General features: G+C 40.0%; 2 protein-coding genes across 2 annotated transcripts in view; one reads left to right on the plus strand and one right to left on the minus strand.

Moving 5' to 3' along the window:
- Positions 1 to 1,758: 1,758 nt before the first annotated feature.
- On the minus strand, positions 1,759 to 5,273 carry LOC140999412 (kelch-like protein 10). The gene is made up of 5 exons (XM_073469782.1): positions 5,122 to 5,273; positions 4,264 to 4,747; positions 3,440 to 4,045; positions 2,256 to 2,405; positions 1,759 to 2,112 (listed from the first exon to the last, which is right to left on the minus strand). Exons 1-5 carry the CDS (start codon positions 5,271 to 5,273, stop codon positions 1,759 to 1,761), a joined length of 1,746 nt encoding a protein of 581 aa, XP_073325883.1.
- An 8,828-nt stretch (positions 5,274 to 14,101) lies between these two features.
- Positions 14,102 to 20,003, plus strand: part of adora1b (adenosine A1 receptor b) — a 55,662-nt gene continuing 49,760 nt past the window's right edge. Inside the window, exon 1 of the mRNA XM_073470884.1 lies at positions 14,102 to 14,310. The gene's annotated coding sequence lies outside the window, so the exon portion shown is untranslated. The remainder of the gene's footprint in view (positions 14,311 to 20,003) is intronic.

The raw sequence follows: 20,003 nt of genomic DNA on the forward strand, positions 1-20,003 counted from the left end.
GTTTAATCTGCTGCCAAACTCACTTGTTCATCATGAGTGAAACGAGGCCATTTAGTTTTAGTTGCATAACACATAAATAACAGAATACCTCTACAGAAAGCCATTCAAGCCAAAAATAAATAATTAATACACAGTGAAGACATTTCTCATGAAATATATTTAAAGTATTATATATTAACAAGTTAAATATTTGATATATTTACTTTACTTTAACCTCTTCAAATTCTACTATTCTATTTTTTATGCTTTTCACATTTTCCCTCAATCACAGGGTAATCATTACTGACAGATAATGAATTAGGTAAAGGAAGTCATTTGGCAGCCGTGTTAAGTCATCATCATCATGCAGCTCATGAACTGTGAGGGCAGTCAGTGCTGTATGTTGTGTGCAACTTTTCAGACATGTTTTGTGATTAATTCTAATTTAAATTAGTTCAAATGGCTTTTTTTGGCTGTGCTACTGAGATGATAACAAGCTACAATCTTTTTGTTCTCTCTCCTGAGGCTTATTTCCTCCACAGGGAAATCAAAAATCTACTTATCAATAAATATGAAAAATGAGCACAGTAATGACACTTATGCAATTGTTTGAAACATCATTATTAATTATTATTATTATTAAATATATTTTCCAGTCTAAAAGATGTCTCTCCAACACTACAATTATGTCTTTTCTCTCGGTGGAAATGGCTTTGATTATTCCTTCATTTTGATTTTCTTTGAGACCGATCTCCGATTATGTACATAAGCCCCATATACAGGACACTCAGTGCCAAAATGTGTTCAGTTGTTGAACTTGGCCTCTTTAGACAATGTGCATGTTTGTGCCAAAACGGCAGGAAGTTTGGTAGTCTGCCTTCATTTCACCTGATTATTGCATCTGCCATGTGCTTCATTTGTTACTTTGGATGTTTTTTAAGAGATAACAGCCACCTCGAGCATGTTGCATCTCTGGTTTCTGTCCATTCTGTTCCTATGAGACACATACTGTATGGGTTCTTCTTGCCACTACTCCTGTTTTATCCCAGGTTGTTTACATACCTCTCTTGGTCTCTGACTTGCATGCTGAATAATTTCCAAACCAGGTGTTGGACATGATATTGTCGTCATACTGTGGTTTGTGAAATGCTTTGTAATGGATTGCCTTAACTGAAGATTAATAAAATATTGACAACTTTGGCAGAATGCAAGATGGGTTTTTTTTTGTGTTTGGTCACTTTGAGATACAGCAAATATGTCTGAACTTTGAACACTTTTAACTTTAAAGGAGACATATTCTGCTCATTTTCAGGTTCTTAATTTTATTTTTGGGTTACTAGTAGAATAGGTTTACATGCTTTATGGCCCCAAAATCTGGTCAGTTTTCTCATACTCTCCGGTCTTTCAGCACTGTATTCCCCCTCTGTCTTAAACTCCTCCTCTGATTGGTCAGCTCACACATGCCTGAGACAGCACCGCTAACAGCAACAGAGCCGCTGCGCTAAATCAATTCTTACGTGACAAACCAACCACTTGGCATAAAATATGCAAATGTGTAACATGGTGACATAGCTTGATGTCACAAAGTCAGCAGGTGAACGCAGAACCTTTCTCACGTAACACAAAATAAGTTCCTACTCTAAGTGAACAATTATAGAAAGCTCAAAAGAAACAGCTGTTTTAATGCTCAGAGAAATGTATATAATCTTTTCAATGCTGATGTTAAATCAGCATTAAAACACAATAAAAAAGTAAAAAAGTCACGATAAAAAAAGACTGTTAGGTGGATTCTTCCTCCATTAACTCCACTTCTAAAAGTGGCCTAGCGTCACGAGACAAAGTGTACTCGGCCATGTTGGGGAGTCCGCGCACTACGCAGCAGCTGAGGGCGCTGCGGAAAATCTCCATGTCACAGGCCTCAGACCACTCATCCATCATCATGTTGTAGTACTCGACGTTAGAGGAGGTGGTGAAGCCATTGAATCCACCCACAACAAATAGCAGATCATTGATCACTTCGATGCCCAAGTTGCTGCGGGGGGTCAACATGGAGGACACTTCGTGCCAGGTGTTGGTGCAGAGATCGTAGGCCTCAGCGCTGCGCAGATGGTCGCTGCCATCGAAGCCACCAACCTGTGAGAGGAAATGTTGAATAAATGGTGTTTAAATGAAGATGGAAACAGTTTCTCAGCACATGGACCTCAATGAACAATCTACAAGACAGGTTGGCACAAATTTGGTACAGACATTTGGTCTCAAGACATTTATGTACTCACTGCAAAGATGCGGTCTGCATATGCCGCGATGCCAGCTCCACTGCGCTGGCTGTTCATGGGGGCGATCATAGTCCACTGGTTGGTTTCTGGGCTGTAATATTCACAGGAATCCAGGCACTCATTCCCATTGAAACCTCCACAAATGTAGATCTAGGAAGAACAGGAGGGACATTAAGTTATTTAGTACTTCTCAACTTCAAATGTTGACTTTGTCCCTTGTATTAACGCAAATAATGCAAAAAAAAATGTTTTTACACTATTGTAAGATAACAAGTGAATTACAGCTGAGAACCAGCGTCTAAATCTAATAGTCCAAATGAAAAATAAATTGCAGCTGATCTGATGTTATTGCAGCTGTCGGCTGATAAATAATATAAATTGCAGAACAGAAAGGCAAAAGATATTGAGGTGATTTAGAAACGTGCCACCATTACATTGTCTGTAGGAGATCACTTAGAAGTTTATTTTTCCAATTGTAAAATGTACGGCTCAGTATGCCAACACAATCTTGCTCAGTGTAGCCAAACTGTTTTGCAAACTTCATGTTTCAGCTCTCTTAACATGCCAATGTTAGCAGCAGATGTTTGTGAATGCTGTCTGTCTCAACTAACCATTGAACTACTGACCCCAATATCCCCAGACTCCCATAACAAATCAAATGATTTTAAGAGTTTATTGAGTGAAGAAAAACTTACAAACTTTGCGAACAAACTACAACAAATTCTAATTCATTCATGAATTCTTGTGAATTCTGTATTATATGCAATACATTAAGTCGTTTCTTCACTTGTATAAAGTGTCTTCTGCTTATGCTTCTGTTTGTAAGTTGCTGAGTTGGGAGAAACTTAACTCTGTAAAATGTTGTCTGCAACAAAACTGTTTAGTTTAATTCGTCAAATGTTATACATGAAGATGTTTCCTTATTTGTATAAAAAACTTGTTGTTCAACTGATGCTACATGTCAAGAGTGAGGAAGTCAGATCATAATTGGTCATTGGAGGTGTGAACTGAAGGGTTTTGAGTTGTCCACCTGTGATTGGATCACTCAGGATGGATGTTAATACCAGGTCTGAATTCCCTGTAAATCTTGTTCCAAGCAGGTAGAAAATCAAATTAGCAATGTTCCAGTCAGCACCATACATCTCTCTGTTACTAGTCCCAGCTGCTCTTTTTACTTCACCCACCTTGTTGTTGAGTGTTGTGCAGCTGGCGTCGCTCCTGATCTCATGCATGGATGGAATGATAGTCCACTGGTTGGTGTTGGGCCTGTAGCACTCTGCAGTCCTGAGGCGTACATGCCCATCATGACCTCCAATGGCATAGATGCATCCGTTCAGCACAGTGATGCACACAAAGCAGCGGCGGAAGTGCATGGGTGCCACCTCCTGCCAGGTGTGTGTGCTCAGATCAAGCCTGCAAACAGTGTTGAAATGCTCCGCCCTGTCAAAGCCACCGACACAGTAGACGTACCTGTCAAGGAAGGCAGTGTCGTGATAGGCACGAGGGCACTCCTGATTGTTTGTCAGGTTGATCCAGAGGTCAGCGCGGATGTCATACGCCTCAATGCTGTTAGTTGGATCATCTCTGCTCCAGCCTCTGATGGCCAACAGGATGGCGTTAGGCAGGCGAGGACGAGCGACAGAGTCACGCATGACAAGTGCAGGTGAGGTAAGGCGGTCTTTGTTTTCCATTATCTCTTTCACCATTTGGAAGCACTCAGCGTTGCTCTTCACCAGCTCATTGGACATCACAGTCCCCAGGTCATCCTGACTCATCAAGGCCAGCCGGACCTACACAGAGAATACAAGAGAAAATCTTTAAATTGAACTGCAGTTGCTTCACTTTGTATCTCTCTTTGTATACAGTCTGTGTTCTAACATGACTTCAAGCTTACAGCTCTTAGTTTGTTTGGAGTGGAGCTACAGGTTTGAAAGCACCCAGGTGATCTTACAGTATTGATGTTTTTGCTGTCACCTAAATCCAAGCTGAAGCTAGTGGCAGAACTTACCTTAGACAAGAGCACAAGCAGGTTTCCTTGTCTTTCTTCAGGTCTTTGGGCGATCCAGTGAAGGATGGCCTCGCACACAGTACTCTCCTTGCTCGCACTGAGGTCATCTCTTTCAAGGATGTCAGTGAGTTCCCGCACAGTGAGATCCTGAAACTCTTCACTGGAAACAACCTCCTCAAAGTGATCAAGGATGAACTGGTAGGCCTTGCTCTGCAGCTCAAAGCAGGAGCAGATGTTGGTGAAGCGCCAGATGCCGATGCAGTTCTCCGGGCTGAGCTGCTCTCCCAGGAAATCGCAGCAGGCTCGTACAATGTCCATTACGTCGAACTGATTGGCTGCTATCAGCAGCTCCTGTACATTGTCCTCTGTCACAGAGAGAGCGCCAGTGTATGCAAACTCAATGATGATCTGCATCACATCAGGAGACAGGCCTGGGATGTTGACAACCTTTTTGTCTGGGGCTGACCAGCGTATGAAGAGAGCTCTGTGGGTCAGGATGAAAACACAGGACAGGATTGAAAATAAACAGTATTCAACATCTTTCTCTCATCCTCACACTGATTTATTATTATTTAATTGCAAGTGAGATTTACAGTTTCAGTGCACTGATGTCATTTTGGGCAAATTGTTTGCTGTTAAACTGTACAACATCCTACCAAAACGTGGGGAGGTAATTCCTAAGTTACATTAGGTCCCCTGGTAAAACTTCTGGATCAACTTGTTTCATCACAACTGCTCATGAAACAAACCAACTAATTGCTTATTGTGATTAATCATGAACCCATCGTTTTGTTTTTCTGCTTATTTAGACGGATATTAATTTATAATCTTCCCCCTGATATCAGATTACTGACTCACCGGAAGTACGAGCTGCATTTACAGAGGATCATCTTGTGGATGGGAAACTCCACATCCTCGACTTTGATGACTGCATCACAAAAGTGGCCCTCCAGACGGAGATCATTAAACACGGAGCCTGGCTGGTCTGAAGATGCGCCTCGGTCACTCATCTTGAGTTTTAGTTTGAAGTTTAGTTTAGTTTAGTTTCCCTCAGTTTCTCGGTTGGTTTGTCTTCAGAGTTTGATCAACAGATTTGATGAGTGAGGAGAGGAAATCTCAAAACACATCATGATGGAATCATAACATCGTCATGACTACAGTCAATTCAAACTGTGTAAAGCCACTCGAACATACTTTAATTTGAAAATGTAGTTTTTATTTATAACATTCCAGTTGAACAGTAGCTGGATAATGTTTAATCAAAGTGGCCTCTTTAGTGGGTTGAAGGAAGTTCACACATAAACATGGCTATGTTTTGTATATATACTAACCCACACTGTAAAAAGTTGCACAATTTTGCTCATAAACACACGAATAGGTGTAAAAACCCTGACGATGTATGATTCATGAGATAAATATTTTAAGTGAAGTAAAAATGTTAATATTATAATGACATTTTGTGTGTACTGTAATCACATTACATTTGTATCTAACACAGTAACGTCATGAGTTACTGTTCCCAATTTAAGCAATTTAAAGACTCCTCCTCATGAGGTATACACACTGTGTGAAGCCGTGGAGTAACACAAAAGTAATGTAAATTACTTTCTACAGGGAGTAAATAAGTAAATAAAATAAAACAAATTACTTTTTGTAAAACGTAGTATGTTATTTATTATTTATTTATTATAAACCCTCATTCAGTAATAGTCAATTGTCGTGCTCCTACAGTGTCGTCTGTCTGGTAAGTCTGAACCTTAGTTTTGCCTTTCTGTTTGGGTGAACTTGGCAACTTAATCTTTTAAATTAATTTTTAAAACACAGGTGAAGTTGTCTTTTTTAAAATGTCATTTAGTTTGACATTAATTAGTCATAAGTAGCAGAATACTGTGTATTTGATGTAGATCTTTGTCCCTTTATCAATTATCCTGTTAGTTCCACTGTGCTTCAGTCTGCATGGGCTTGTTTTGCTACTCTTCTGTTCTTCTAATTTATTCTGAGTCAGGTTTGCCAGTAAACAGAAGGATGGGTTTCTACAGCAACACATTAAATTGCATTTAGTTTGTTGTTTGAAGTTAACTGAATAATTCATTGTCATCGTTGAGAGGCAGAACGAGAATAAAAAGTAGGAAAGTAAAAAACATGTATATTTTTGTGTGTGTGGCTCTCTCCTGCAGTGAGATTAGTTTGAAGTTGGATATTCGACAGACACTCTCCAGACCCAGCAGCATATTCTTACTCAGTTTCACCCTGAGTTGGCCGCAGGAGGACGGTTAGCTCACCACCAAGTCCTCAGGCTTAACTGCTGGGTGTTTGACTGAGGAACCATCAATAAATAAAATACCAGTGTTTTTTTTTAAATTTAAAACCTTTCAAGATGATTTGCCCATATTATTGATATTTGTAATTTAGAAAATATACTAAATTGGTTTCTTTGAACACATGTTTTTTGATTACAAAAGTGTGATTTGTCAATTATTTTACATCAATATTTTGACAGAAAATAATGGCAGTATTTTCACTTGCTTCCATGTAATGAGACTCCAAATCAATAACAGAAACTAAAACTGCATTGGAAAAAATAGGACACACGTCTTCATATTGGAAAAGTATTGATTTTTGAAATTTGACTCTTAATCAATACCAAAAGGTATCAAGAAACCGGACACATTGCCTCTACTGCTGTTCTACTACACTGGTGAAGTGTGAGGATCATAATTTTCAATAATGGGGAAAAGTCAGCATTAAGGTATTGAAAAAAACATAAATATTGTGTCATTCAAACTGTAATTTATTGATGGCCCCTAGAAGAAACTCCCAGCAGTTGTGAGGGCTGGGAGGTGAGCTGACAGCCCTTCTGCTGCCAAGACAGGCTGAAACTAAGTCAGAGGAAGGAGCTGGTCTGTTGAATATCCAGCCTAAGACTGACTTCACTGTGGTTGTTTCTCTGTGTTTGCGAGAGTGACAAAAACAGAGAAATCTGGGTGAAGTTTTGTAGCCCACTAAACATTTATGGAGCTTCACAGCAAAACAGTGTTTTTGCATTCTCCTAATCAACTTAAGTAGATGGGGATTTGTTTTCAAATGTAGAAAATAAAATGGCTCCATACAGCTTGTTCAGCGTAATCCAAGTCTCCAGAAGCCCTGAGATCCCAAATGGATTTGATTTTCATCATCGAGCTTGTGCACCCACTTCAGACCATGTGCGTGCTAACGCTTTAAGCTCAGCAGCTACAGTGATAATATCAGCTTTTAAAAGACTGTAAATAGAGCCAGCGTCTTGTTATCGGAAGGTCGCTGGTTTGATTCCCCTGGTCTGCATATTGAAGTGTCCTTGGGCAAGATACTGAACCTCAAACTGCTCCTGATGTGCTGGTCGGCACCTTGCATGGCAGCCACTGCCATCAGTGTATGAATGTATGTATGAATTACTGTAAGTCACTTTGGACAAGCATCTGCTAAACGCCCTAAATGTAAATAACCAAATTTCTAATCGATTTGGATCTCTGGGTTTCTGGAGACTTGGATTATGCTGTACTAGCACAAGCAGCCATTTTAAAACAAGTCCCCATCTACTTCAGCTGTTTAGGAGAATGCTGCAACACTGTTTTGTTGTGGGCTACTAAACTACTTTTTCAAAATGCATGGGGGTGAATAAACAATGACAATATTTTTTTATTTTGGGTGAACTTATCCTTTAATGTGGTGGAACTGTTCTGCTAATCATAATGTTAAGAATAAGACACCGATACTACAGATTTTACCATCAAATTATTGATGGTGTGGAAGATACTTTATTGTTTCTGGTTTTATAGACTGAATTGAGAAGGTTTACAGGCAAGAACTGAATTCTTGCCTGTAATAAGACTTTGACATGTAAAACAGATGAGAGAGAGTTCCCTTTAAGCTCAGCTGTCTTCTTTTCTGATAAATCCGGCTGTCAGTGTCGGGTCATACACTCGAAAAGCTGCTGTCACGAGATGGTGCATGTGTACCTACACATCTATCCCCCTGAGAGAGACTAGTGTCCAATCAGCGCTGTCCTCTCACACAGCAGCTTCCCCTTAGAGATGTGTTTTCTCCCCCTAATGAGATGCACTGCTGACGAATCAACATGTCCACCTGGGGAGAGAGAGACAGCAGCTGGAGCCATAAATTACCAGCCTAAGATAGAGCCAACACCTCCCATGCCCACCCACTTACTGCTTGAACAATAACCACCGACAGGGAGCCAGGAACAAAATCAACAGCTAATGACATAGAATTACACCCTTTATATATATAAGATTTCACACGGATAATATGCAAAAATCATTCACAAGAGAGTTCTGCTCAGAACTAATTACACCAATTACTCTGGAGTTCTGGCTGGCAAACATATTATGAGCCAGAATACATGCTGAAAAACCAGTCTTACGGCAAAGAGATTTAAAGGAAGAGTATGGCATTTTGGAAAATTATACTTATTCACTTTCCTGCTACGAGTTAGAGGGGAAGACTGATACCTCTCTCCTATCAGTGCACTAATTATGAGGCTACAGCCAGCAGCAGATTATCTTAGATTAGCATAAGAACTGGAAACACCTTTAGAGCACGATAATAAACATGTGATATCTCCCTTGTTTAATCTGCACAAATATGCAGTTGTGGTTTAATGGCAGCTTTGTCCATGTTACGTTTCTTTATTGCAGAAACGCGCCGGTAGTGCATTTGGGAGTGCTGGGTTGAAGCACTTGTGTTGTGAGAGAAAAAAAACGATGCACGTTTGATTGACATTAGTTAACGCTATGCGAACAGAGGGCTGATTTCACAGTTAATGACAAAAACACAAAAGCACAAAACCCATCAGAAACATTTAGTGTCGGCTGATCTGCTCCCACAAATGGGCTTTTCTGTCTTGACTATGATTTAGTTTCTGTCTAATAGTGCTTGCGCTCAACAGACACAGCCAGAACAAGCTTCTCCTCCATTTTCTTGGTTACCAGAATTACAAGTGACAGGTCTTACCCCTTCTGATATATGATTGGTTGCTTAAAAAAGAGCGACATTGACATTATGGGGACACGGGCCCTTATGTATCGGTCAAGTGCAATGACTTCCTGTTGTAGACTCCTTTTTACCTGTTTTTTTGTGCTCAGCTAAGCTTACACACTCTCATATTTGTACTTCATACAAAAGAATGGGATCAATCTTCTCATCTAACTCTTAGTAAAAAAAAATCAAATAAGCGCGTTTCCCAAAAAATGTTTGACTTTTTCTATATGTGACTTTCAAATTGGTCAAATGTATTCAACCACTGACTCGTGGGCTTGTCAATGGGTTATGTGAACACATCATGAGCATCTCAAATATGAGACAATAGAGTACAGCAGGGATGAAGTATTTTTGGTGGCAAAACCAGAAGAGAGCACCGCCCTGGACAAAATCAAATGGGATTTTGGATTATTGTAAAGCTCTGTCGTCAACACAAGTTTATGATACATACACAAGTTGCATGTTTTTGTTCAGTGAGGTAATATTCATGAAAGAACACTTTTATGATTTTTTTAAGGCATAGGTGCAATCGCCAGAAGTAAAAAGTTATATACGGCTATGAAGTAACTACATCACGGTCACCACCACTAAGCTTCATACTACACTATAGTATACACACTGATGATAAATTGACCAATCTGCAAGTTGTTAAGATAGAGTTAGCCACAAGCAACCACTTTTTTGAAGACATGTAAATGCTTTGTAACTCGTGGGGTATTTACTGACTTATTTTGTGTTGCAGAAGAAAACATGAGAATATCTTGAGCCTGTGTTAACCACTGACCCGATTTCAGGCATCTAACCTAAGCCCATTCTAAAAACCTTCAGACTTTGAGACCAGGGAATCGAAAATGCTTTCTGATTTTCGTTTTTTAGGCTTCATTCCTGCGGCACTCTATATGTCAGTTGGTATTGCAGCAAATTATGAAATGTTTACCTTTTTAACACTTTGCTAAATACTAAATATTAAATGATCTTAAAGTAGTCATTTTAATTATTTGCTGCAGCTGGCAGTATTTACTTTACTGAGGGTACAGCAACAACAATGGTGCACTCATGAATTAATAAGGTCTGCAGTCAGTGTGGTCAACAGCTCCTCTGGATCCAGAGTGTCTTTTTTCTAAATCTGATCAACAGAGCGAGGAGGGAGGTGTGCTGAAGCTATTCCCACTCTAATCAGAGATCAGGTGGACTGCAGGTTCAGTATTGACTTGGAAACCCAGCAGAACCAGACTTCTTCCTGGTCTGTCACAGCACTGCCAGCGCTGCCCAATTAAAACAGCCTCCAGCTTCTCCAGCAGCACGGTGGGCCATTTCATGCCTGATGGTGGGTGGAACAGCTCCCACCAATTTCTAGACCTCAAGAGCTGAGTTCATTTGAAAGTATAAAGCTATTTATTTTCAGATTTGGATCTGGACTTAGTGGGAAGTATCATTAGAGCTTCTACTTCTCACAGCTCCTGGTGACTGTGCTTTATACCCGTCCATTGTGACCTTTCTGCTCTGCTGTTCAAATGAACTCCAGTCACCTCGGGGCCACAACGCAGGTCTCGCTCAGCAGCACAAATGTAGTTGCCACCACGATTCACTAGCCTCCTTTGTATTGGCTATAAATCATCATTAGGCGTCTGATAAAAAAAATGATATGAGAAGAATAACTGAGTTTACGCTGCACTGTAGGTGTTTTCCCATTACCGCCTATATGAGATAATGTGTTGGAGGTTTGTCAGCTGGGATCGCCGGTCAAATAGAAAATAATTGTGATGAATCATAATAATTAACATGTCAGAGTCACTGAAAAGAAACACAAACATGTCATATTTATTTTGACTGTTAATGTTACGTTTCAACCGAAAGGACACAGTGGAGATATTTGGCTGGATGAGAATTGACAATAAAGAGTAAAGCACTAGGAACCTGACCATGCACATTATTAACATCAGCAGCTACACAATGGAGAGGAGCTGAGTAGCTCCAGTATGAGAGTGCTGACTTCTCAGGGGGGAGTCTGATTTGCTGAATATCATTATGTGGCAGAGTGGGTCTTATTTACTGTTTGCTGCATGCTGGAACAGCCTGTACCCCCATAAAAATACAGTCCCATTATGGGCAAAAACAACGGTGGAATTGAAAATGTCAGAGATATTTTAGAGATTTTATTTAAATCTATTACATGCCCACACACAACAGGAGGATACTGAGAAGATAAATAATCCAGTCTGAACCTAATAAACTGCAAGACTAAACAGTTTTTAATTGACCATACACTAAACAGACCACTGTATAATGAATATTATAGTATTATATTATACAGAATATAATAAATTAGTTGATTGACAGAAAATGAGTCTGCAATTTTTAGAATCAACCAGCTGATTAATGGCAAATGAGACTAAAAGAGAGGGAGAGAACAAAAGGGATGAAATGAAGAGGTAAAGAAAAGTGAATCTATAGATGTAGTTATAGCTGTAGGCTTTTATTTTTTTTATTATTATTATCTTTTTTGGATTTGAAATTATTTACTATTTAAAATATTAGCAAATGTGTATTTTTAGCCCCCGAAAAGCACAATCAAGGGCCTTGCCACAAAGCTATTATAAATTGGTTAACCAGCAATTTCTGTACTTTTAGCTTTTTAATATCTTAAATACGTGATCTGGGGCCAAACCCTTCCTCTGGATGAAACTTCTCATGCTAATATAGCCAGATAAAAGCATCCCCTTTAAAAGGCACCAAAATACACAAAATCGAAAATCCTCTCTGTGAAAAATACTCGAAGGGGGAACCTCAAGATCCCCGTTAGATTGTCCCACACACATACATTCCAATATTTACAGTACATTAAATATTATCTATGCATATAAGATGGGAAAGAAGGCAACTCAGTGTAGCTTCACAGATGTTTTTCATAATAATGATACTAAAATAGAATAGCATATTTAATGCAAACAAATGCGATACAGTGTACTTAACTTTCATTTATCTTTCTCGATGTAAGGAGCAATTTTATATATATATTTGTTTGGGTGGTTGTTTTTGTTTTTTTTTTTTACAATTTTTGAACAAGTCCTCATCTTTGATCAGTTGATTAATGTTAAGTGCTGCAACACTGTTTTGCTGTGAAGCTCCAGAAATGTTTTATGGACTACAAACTTTACGTGATTTTTACATCAGCATGGGGATGAGTAGATAATGAAGGAATTTTCCTTTTTGGGTGAATTTCAACTTTAACCTTAACAAATCTTAACCAAAATATTACCAGATCCTAAAACAGATTTTTTCTTTCTAGCAGTGATTTGTAAGTTTAGGAGGGCACAGACAACTGCTGTCGTCCTGCCAACAGAGGTGTCAGATCGTTCCAGAGGGCATGAAAAAACAACATATTTTCTGTCATTAATTTAGAGGACTTGTTGCCAAATTACCCATGCACTGAAGATATAGCTGATCATATTTTTAACTTTCTAAACTATGAACAGCCAAAAGCAATGGGGTGAATTAGAGTATCAGTAGTCCTATGGGGAAAGAAGGCTCTCCTAAAAAAGTCAGACTAACCTCCCTTCAGCAAAAATTTAAATTACAATGCCCCCCGCCCCCTCCCTCATAAATTTCCTGCAGTCTCTCAGAACTGTGAGACATCTCCACTGACTTAATCTCACGCAAATCAAATGGCTGTTACATCTCCGAGTGCGGATGCTGCCAGGAGCCATAAACCATTTCAGCGGCGAGAACCATGCCCTGGTTGATGTGTGTCATTTAGCAGCAAACTGAAAAGTGCACACAATGCCCAGCTTCACCAGCTCTGTCATACAGAAAAAGGCGTTGGAGATTCTCAAATAAGAGAAAGTAGGTGGTAGCTTCACACAGTGCTTGGATAATACTTCCTACACTGCCAGCTGCTCTATCTGCTGCTCTCTCTGGATGTATTTACTATACACTTTAGATTACCTCCTCAGCGACTTGGATCCAGGATTGTAATCTGTGTGAATGGAGGGGAAGGAGAAGAGGAGGCTGGTAAAAAAGGAAAACATGTGAGAGAGGAGGAAGGTGGGTGGTGAATTTAAAGCAACTACGAGCAACATTCAATCTGTGTTGATTTTGGCGACCCCTGTGGACAAAAGTGGTTTTATTCTGAGAAAAGTGTTTTTTCAGAATAAAAACGACATTTTACATGAGTATCACCGCAGTGCAAGAATGCCTTTTAGCATTTGTAAGAGTAAACCAGCAGTGGATATTTCTGACAAGGCACCGCAGTGTTTTAACATTTGTAAGTGTGACACCACTGGATATTTTAAGGAGACCTCTGGACAATTTCTAGTCATGTTTGTGGTGACAATACCAGGTATTTAAACTAAAAATGTATATTTAAGTCTAACCAAGTGTGTTTGTGCCATTGCAAAGTTTGTTTTTTTGTTTGGTTTATTTGCTCAGTGTATAATTTACAAAAAAAATTGTATAAGACGCATAATACACTTTTAGACACTATACCTATACACATTCAATAAAACACACGTTTGCTTTGATGGTGTCATTAGGTTAAATCATTAACAACAAGCTTCCTCCACACCTGCTGATGTGAAAACGGAATCAGGGCTGAAAAAGTTCAAAATGTGTTTTTTGGGCAACTTTATAAAACAGACTGCTGACGAAGAAAGTCAACAGAGCAGTAGACACACACTGGGAGAGAAAAAAAAGAGGGGTGACGCAAGTCAGTGTGTGTTCATGAAGGTGGACTATTACAGCTACATGGCCATTCTGTGGGAAACACTGTAATCCTACCGCTAACAGATTCGGTTCCTCTGTAATAGTTATTTTGCTGAGAAAGTTATCAACATTCCGCAGTATATACTGTATATAGAGCTTGGCAGGAAGGCCAGTTTTATGACAGTGCACCTCCATGGACTGCACATGCTCTATATTTAGTAAATGAAAGACAATATCAATCCAGTACCTCTCTGGGAGGAACAGGGCCGATTCAGCATCAAATCTCTACATCTGTTGAATGACCGCTGAAGGGTGAGTCATGTTTACACCTGTGCTCTATGATTTTGTTTTTCAGTCAATTCTTTTCTTTTTCTCTTTGCAAGAATAATATTGTTTCCAGAAAATTCTCCTCATGCCTCCTCTTCACTAGCTAATGTACTACTTACTGTAAAACTTTGCCTTAGAAAATGTAAACATGCCCAATCTGAGTGCCGTAAACTCATCTGATTACCCAGGGAATCAAACTGGGAACATGCAACAAAATAGCTTATCTTATCTCATTTGCTTATGTAGGTCATATAGAAGCATCAGTATTAAACTGAGTCTTTTTCATAACCAGTTAAAAACTCCTTGTAGCTGCTTTAAAGATAAGAGAGAGGCAGAGGGGCATCGGTCGGGGAGAGAAAAAGCTGGCAGGTGGAGAGAGGACAGAGGGAGCGGGTGGGAGGCTGGAACGAGGAGTAAAGGAGATTAGAGAGAGCACAGAGGAGGGAGGAAGAGTGTAGCGAGGAGGAGAGACAGTGGGAGAGAGAATGAGGAATACAGTAGGAGAGAGGAGGGGAAGACAGAGCCCCCCACAGGGAAGCACGGCCTTGTGAGTCATCTACACAAGCAGCTGGATTTGGGCCTGTGTGAGCCAGAGACACCCTCCTATGGTCTTATGGGATATTAACAAAGGGAGAGTGATGAATGACTGCTCCTTGGATGAAGAGAAAATAGAGAAAAAAGTATCTCATGGTGAATTCAAGGCTGCCTGATTGAGTCTCGTTTGTGTGTGAAAGAACGTGATCAATGAGTTGTACCGTATGCTACAGCGCCATCGATTCTTGTGATGCTCAGAAGCATTTAATGATGAAGTCCTTTCTGTTAATATTTTTCAAATGTGAGGCTGAGCATTGTGGAAAACGATTTTTAATGATGATTTGTGGGAAGGAGACAATTCTCCAAAAAATTGCATTTTTTTGGCAGCTTTTACCTCTTGTGCCCAAATCCTTCTTTCCTGAGATGTTTTGTGACTCCTGCGCTCAGTCTCATCCCTCTTACGCCTGCTTACCCCCTCACAAGACACACAAACATTGCCAAACGTGTGTGTGTGTGTACCCCCGCTGCACACAAAAACACTGGCAGAGGCAACAGAAATAGCTGTAGACTGTGAGCAAAAAGATAACAGCCACTGCTGCTGTGTGGGTGTGACACAGCTCAGCTTCATCGTTCCAACTCTCTGCGACAGTTTGGGAAAGAGGGGCTGAGAGAGAAACCTCTACAAACTGCAGAAACCAGTGGATTTCTTATTGTCTACACCCAGACTTGTGCGTGTCTTCTGATATAACCTACATGGAGCTTTGAGCTGGCGCTCATCTCCCACACAGCTCCTGCAGAAAGTCTTTGAAGAACTGTTAAAAACTGACAGTCTCAGCATTATAAGAAGTGAAGATGAAATAAAATATAAGGTTTTCTCTGAGTTGAAAGGTCACATTGGGAAAATCCTTGTTTCAGCTGCTTCAAGTCAAACGGTCTGCCAACTCGATGCATTTGGTTTAGTCATCCTCTGCTTCACACCAGTGCAGTCGAGATGTGCTGCTTCACTGGGGTAAGGACTCGCTCTCTGCACCGTGGATGAGTGCTTCTCCAAAACCAAACCAAGAGGGAAATGTATTCATTTGCATGTTGGCAATATTTTCAAACCCACCTTACCTGACAAAACGCAAGATGAGAAAATGGCCCTCGTCAGAATGATTTATGGGTGATTATCTATTCAGGGAAAATTCGTGACACTGGAGCTCACTGTGTGTTACCCATGAATCTGAAAAGCCAATTACGTGGTCAGGTTTTCTTTGACAGAGACCTAACCTGTTTGTACTCGCCCACTTTCTTGACTGCACCTGTGACAATTAGTGCTACTCTGATTGCCTGGCAGCTGACACCAGCCTTGATATACAGTATCTGTGAGCTGCTACTTGTATTTACATGCCCACTTGAAGACTGTGACTTGAACTGCGTAGGTGCTAAGCACATTTATTGAAGGCTTTTTACATTTTTGCAAAGCAGCTTGCCTTGACAAAGTATAAGTCTAACCTCTCTCTCGTTCGTCTCATGACATGTTCTTGGATCTCTTTATGATACCTCCATTGGTGATGCAGCACTCCTCAACCAATCCACTGGCATTGGATCACCCAACCAGGAGTATTTGCAGTTCTGGAAGAAGTACGGATATCATTCAAGTAAAAGTAAAAATAACTCATCATTAAAATACTCCATTATCAGAAAAAGTCCTGCATTTCATAACTTCGCTCAAACAAGGGTGAGGGGTTTCTCCATTAAAACGACACAAAAGATGTTTGCCAAGTGTTGTGTGGGGAGGGACGGGTGGAGCTTCAGACCTTCTGGAGGAATAAACACCCGGAGTCACATCAGACTGTGCTCCGATCAGAAGTTGTTTACTGACTGGAGGAGAGCTCAGAGGTTACTTTTAATCTTTTGGGTTTAAAAAGTGGATTTATCTTCACTCCCATTCATCAGCCTAACTGCAACATCTGCAGAGCTGACCTCAATTGTCGGGTGTAAATGTTCTGTAATGTTAACGACAGCTTGAATAATCTGGTAACTCCGTAGATAATGATCGGTTTATTAGTGTGCATGGAAACATGCTCATTGATGAGCTGATATCAAAAGTCCAATATCCACAATGCAAACAACAAAAGGCAGGCAAAGGAAAGTTCATGGAAAAAAATTAAGAGAAATACAAAACCAGAAGCAATGGAGAACAAAGCGGAAACACAGAGGACACACGAGGACCGGGGAACAGGCACAGGAACACAGGAGATGCAGATGAACCAACAAAGAGTGAGGGGAAACTCAAGCTTAAAAACACAGGAATAATTGACTAATGGAACACAGGTGTAACAGAAAAAGGGTGGGAAAAGACAAAGACAGGAAGTGGGAAGTAAAACATGACACACAAAGATATAATATACAAAATAAAACAGGAAACAATACCCCAAAACCCAAACCATGACAATGGATCAATAGTTTTATGTCCAGCCTGTGCTTCTCCAAATGGTTAAAATCAGATGACTGCAAACTTAATTTAACAAACTGTAAAAAAGATCAGATTTCCTCTATGAAACACGACTGAACAATTTTATGAAGGTCACTCCATACAATATATCAGTGAAGGGCACTTGAAACCCATCTCAAAGGGCTGTGGGGGTACGCCAGACAAAAACATTTATACACCACTGTTTCTTCAGAGGCTAAAGTGCAACTGGAATTATGTAAGTATTTGTCATTAAACATGAACTCGAGTTTTATGAGAAATAATTCTGTCAAAGAGGGCATGGGACAAGAACCATTCATCCATTATGACTGAGATCACACTGATATTAAGGCTGACAGTAAACACTTCAACAATACAGTCTGGGTAACATCCAGACCACAAAGTTATGAACACGGCCAGCTCTAAGAGTCAGGGAGCTCACTGTATTATACCACCGTAGCAGTGAATCCAGGACTTCCTGTGATTAAATGCTTCAACACTCAGAACTGAAGTTTGGTGAGCTTGCCTGTCATGTGCATTAACTTCTTTTATTTGTTGGTCTTCAGGGGAGCCAATTTTTAGTCCCCAGTAACAGTTGAAGAATGTATTGAGAACTCTTGCTGGAACAGACCTATAAATTACACAGCTGGATCCTACGCTTCCTCTTCACAAAGCAAAAGAAAAAGACCCTAAAACACCCAGCAGCATACTGTGATCCTGGGTGAATGTTGTTGGCACACCTTGCTCGGCAGTGTGTTCTGCAGGTGAAACTGCAATCCATCTAGTCTGTGTTAATTAGATCATCATCATTAGCGGAAATATTGAGTGAATCACAATAGTCAACTCATTCTATGAGCAGTTTTACTCCTGGTAAAAGGGCTTGGCCTCGCAGGTAGCAGTGTCCTCATGTTTTCCACTTTGAAGTAATGGCGTGTGTGAGGAATCCATTACTTTAGCCCTAATACCCTGCTGTGATGCTGGTGGGGGCATGTGACACTCCATTTCCTTTCATTTCCTGGCCTCACTGTCAGGGCTTTATTTCCATCATAGTGTAAAAAAAGAAAAAAAAGAAAATGCTTTTCGCCTCCCCAAGTCCTCTTCTTTTTACAAGGGGGTGGGGGGTCAAAAACATGCTTTCTGTTTTTGCAATACAAGCGCACCGCCTTAAAATAGCTTTTGGGGCTGCAGGCAGAAAAAGCAAGCTTGTGTAAAATATGCAGGAATCTGAATGCAAATCCAATCTCCGGCGTTGTCTCGTCCTGATTATGATTCCGCCTATCTCAGGAGGACAACAGTCCGTCGCCGCCTGCTGTCAAGAGAGATTCCAACTGACTATAATCTTAACCACAACATCAATACACTGAAACAGACCATTCGTGTGCTCCTTTAGTCCTGGACTTTGATTACCTGGAGTCGTATTAGAGCAGGTGAAGCCTGGTGTTGTGTAGGAAGGTGGGGCGTCTACATTTTACATCTCAGGGGAATGTAGCGACTGTATATTGTACTGTAATTAAACAATTTTTAGGTATTGTACTATGCTTATGAGTGCTTTATTTTCATTCCACTTTATACATCTACTCCACTCCAGTTCAAATATATCATCCTTTTTAACACTTCATTTATTTGACAGCTTTAGTCATTTAAAAATTAAGAATTTTGCACAAAAACATATGAAGAGCTTAGGAAAGTGTTTTGTTACCTTCTGTAAAGAGGTTATTTTTTCACCTGTGTCCATTTGTTTTTTGATTTGTCAGCAGGATTACACATAAAAACTGAACAGATTTCCTGGCCCACATTCGTGCACCTGGAAACACCTAATGTAGTGGGAACTACCACAGAAGTGATTTTCAGAGCCTTGTTTCGACATTTGTTTGTCTGTCTGTCTGTGTACAGATTATGTCAACTGATAACATCACAGCCGTGCAAAATGAGGGCAGAGTTTGAAGATGGGTATGCTCCGACTGTGGCCAGTTGGCCAGTGAATGTTCAAATTTTACCAGCTCGCACACTATACCAGCATTTGGCTCGCGCCTGGTGCCAATATTGAGTCCTGCATGGTTTGAGCTTCTCAAATGTCATCATTTGCTACCCAAGAATAATTTCAATGCATTTTTGATACATTAAAATATATTTTTCGTTCAAATTCACTTATTATTCGAGGTTTTTGTGAGGATGTGGCTGCTTTGAGGTTTGGACTATTGGTTGGACAATGTGAAAGTGTCACTTCGGGCTGAATGTAACTGTGACAGCATTTCTAACTCTTAATTTATACGAGCCAAATTATTTCTCCCAAAGATAATCAGGTAATTAATCAGTTAAGGAAAATTATAATTAGTTGCAGCCCTACATAAATTAGTACAAAGTAATGCCACCTTGAGTAGGTGAAAGAGGGATATGCTGCTTACACATTAATACATCAGTAAATAATATATATATATAATATTAAAAGAGTCACAGGGGACATTTTTCTGCATTTTTACTTTTACTTTTAATACTTAAATTTTTCTGATTTCACATAAGATACTTTCACTACATTTTGAATGCAGGACTTTTACCTGTAACAGAGTATTTAGTGGTGGTACCTTTACTTAAGTAAGGGATCTGAACACTTGCCCCTCCACAGGTCATCATCAGTATTCGCCTGCACACCGTCGCCTCTGTGAGCCCACGGCTGATTGTTAATCCCACA

This window comes from Pagrus major, chromosome 7, assembly GCF_040436345.1.
Source record: "Pagrus major chromosome 7, Pma_NU_1.0".
NCBI classification, from domain to species: domain Eukaryota; kingdom Metazoa; phylum Chordata; class Actinopteri; order Spariformes; family Sparidae; genus Pagrus; species Pagrus major.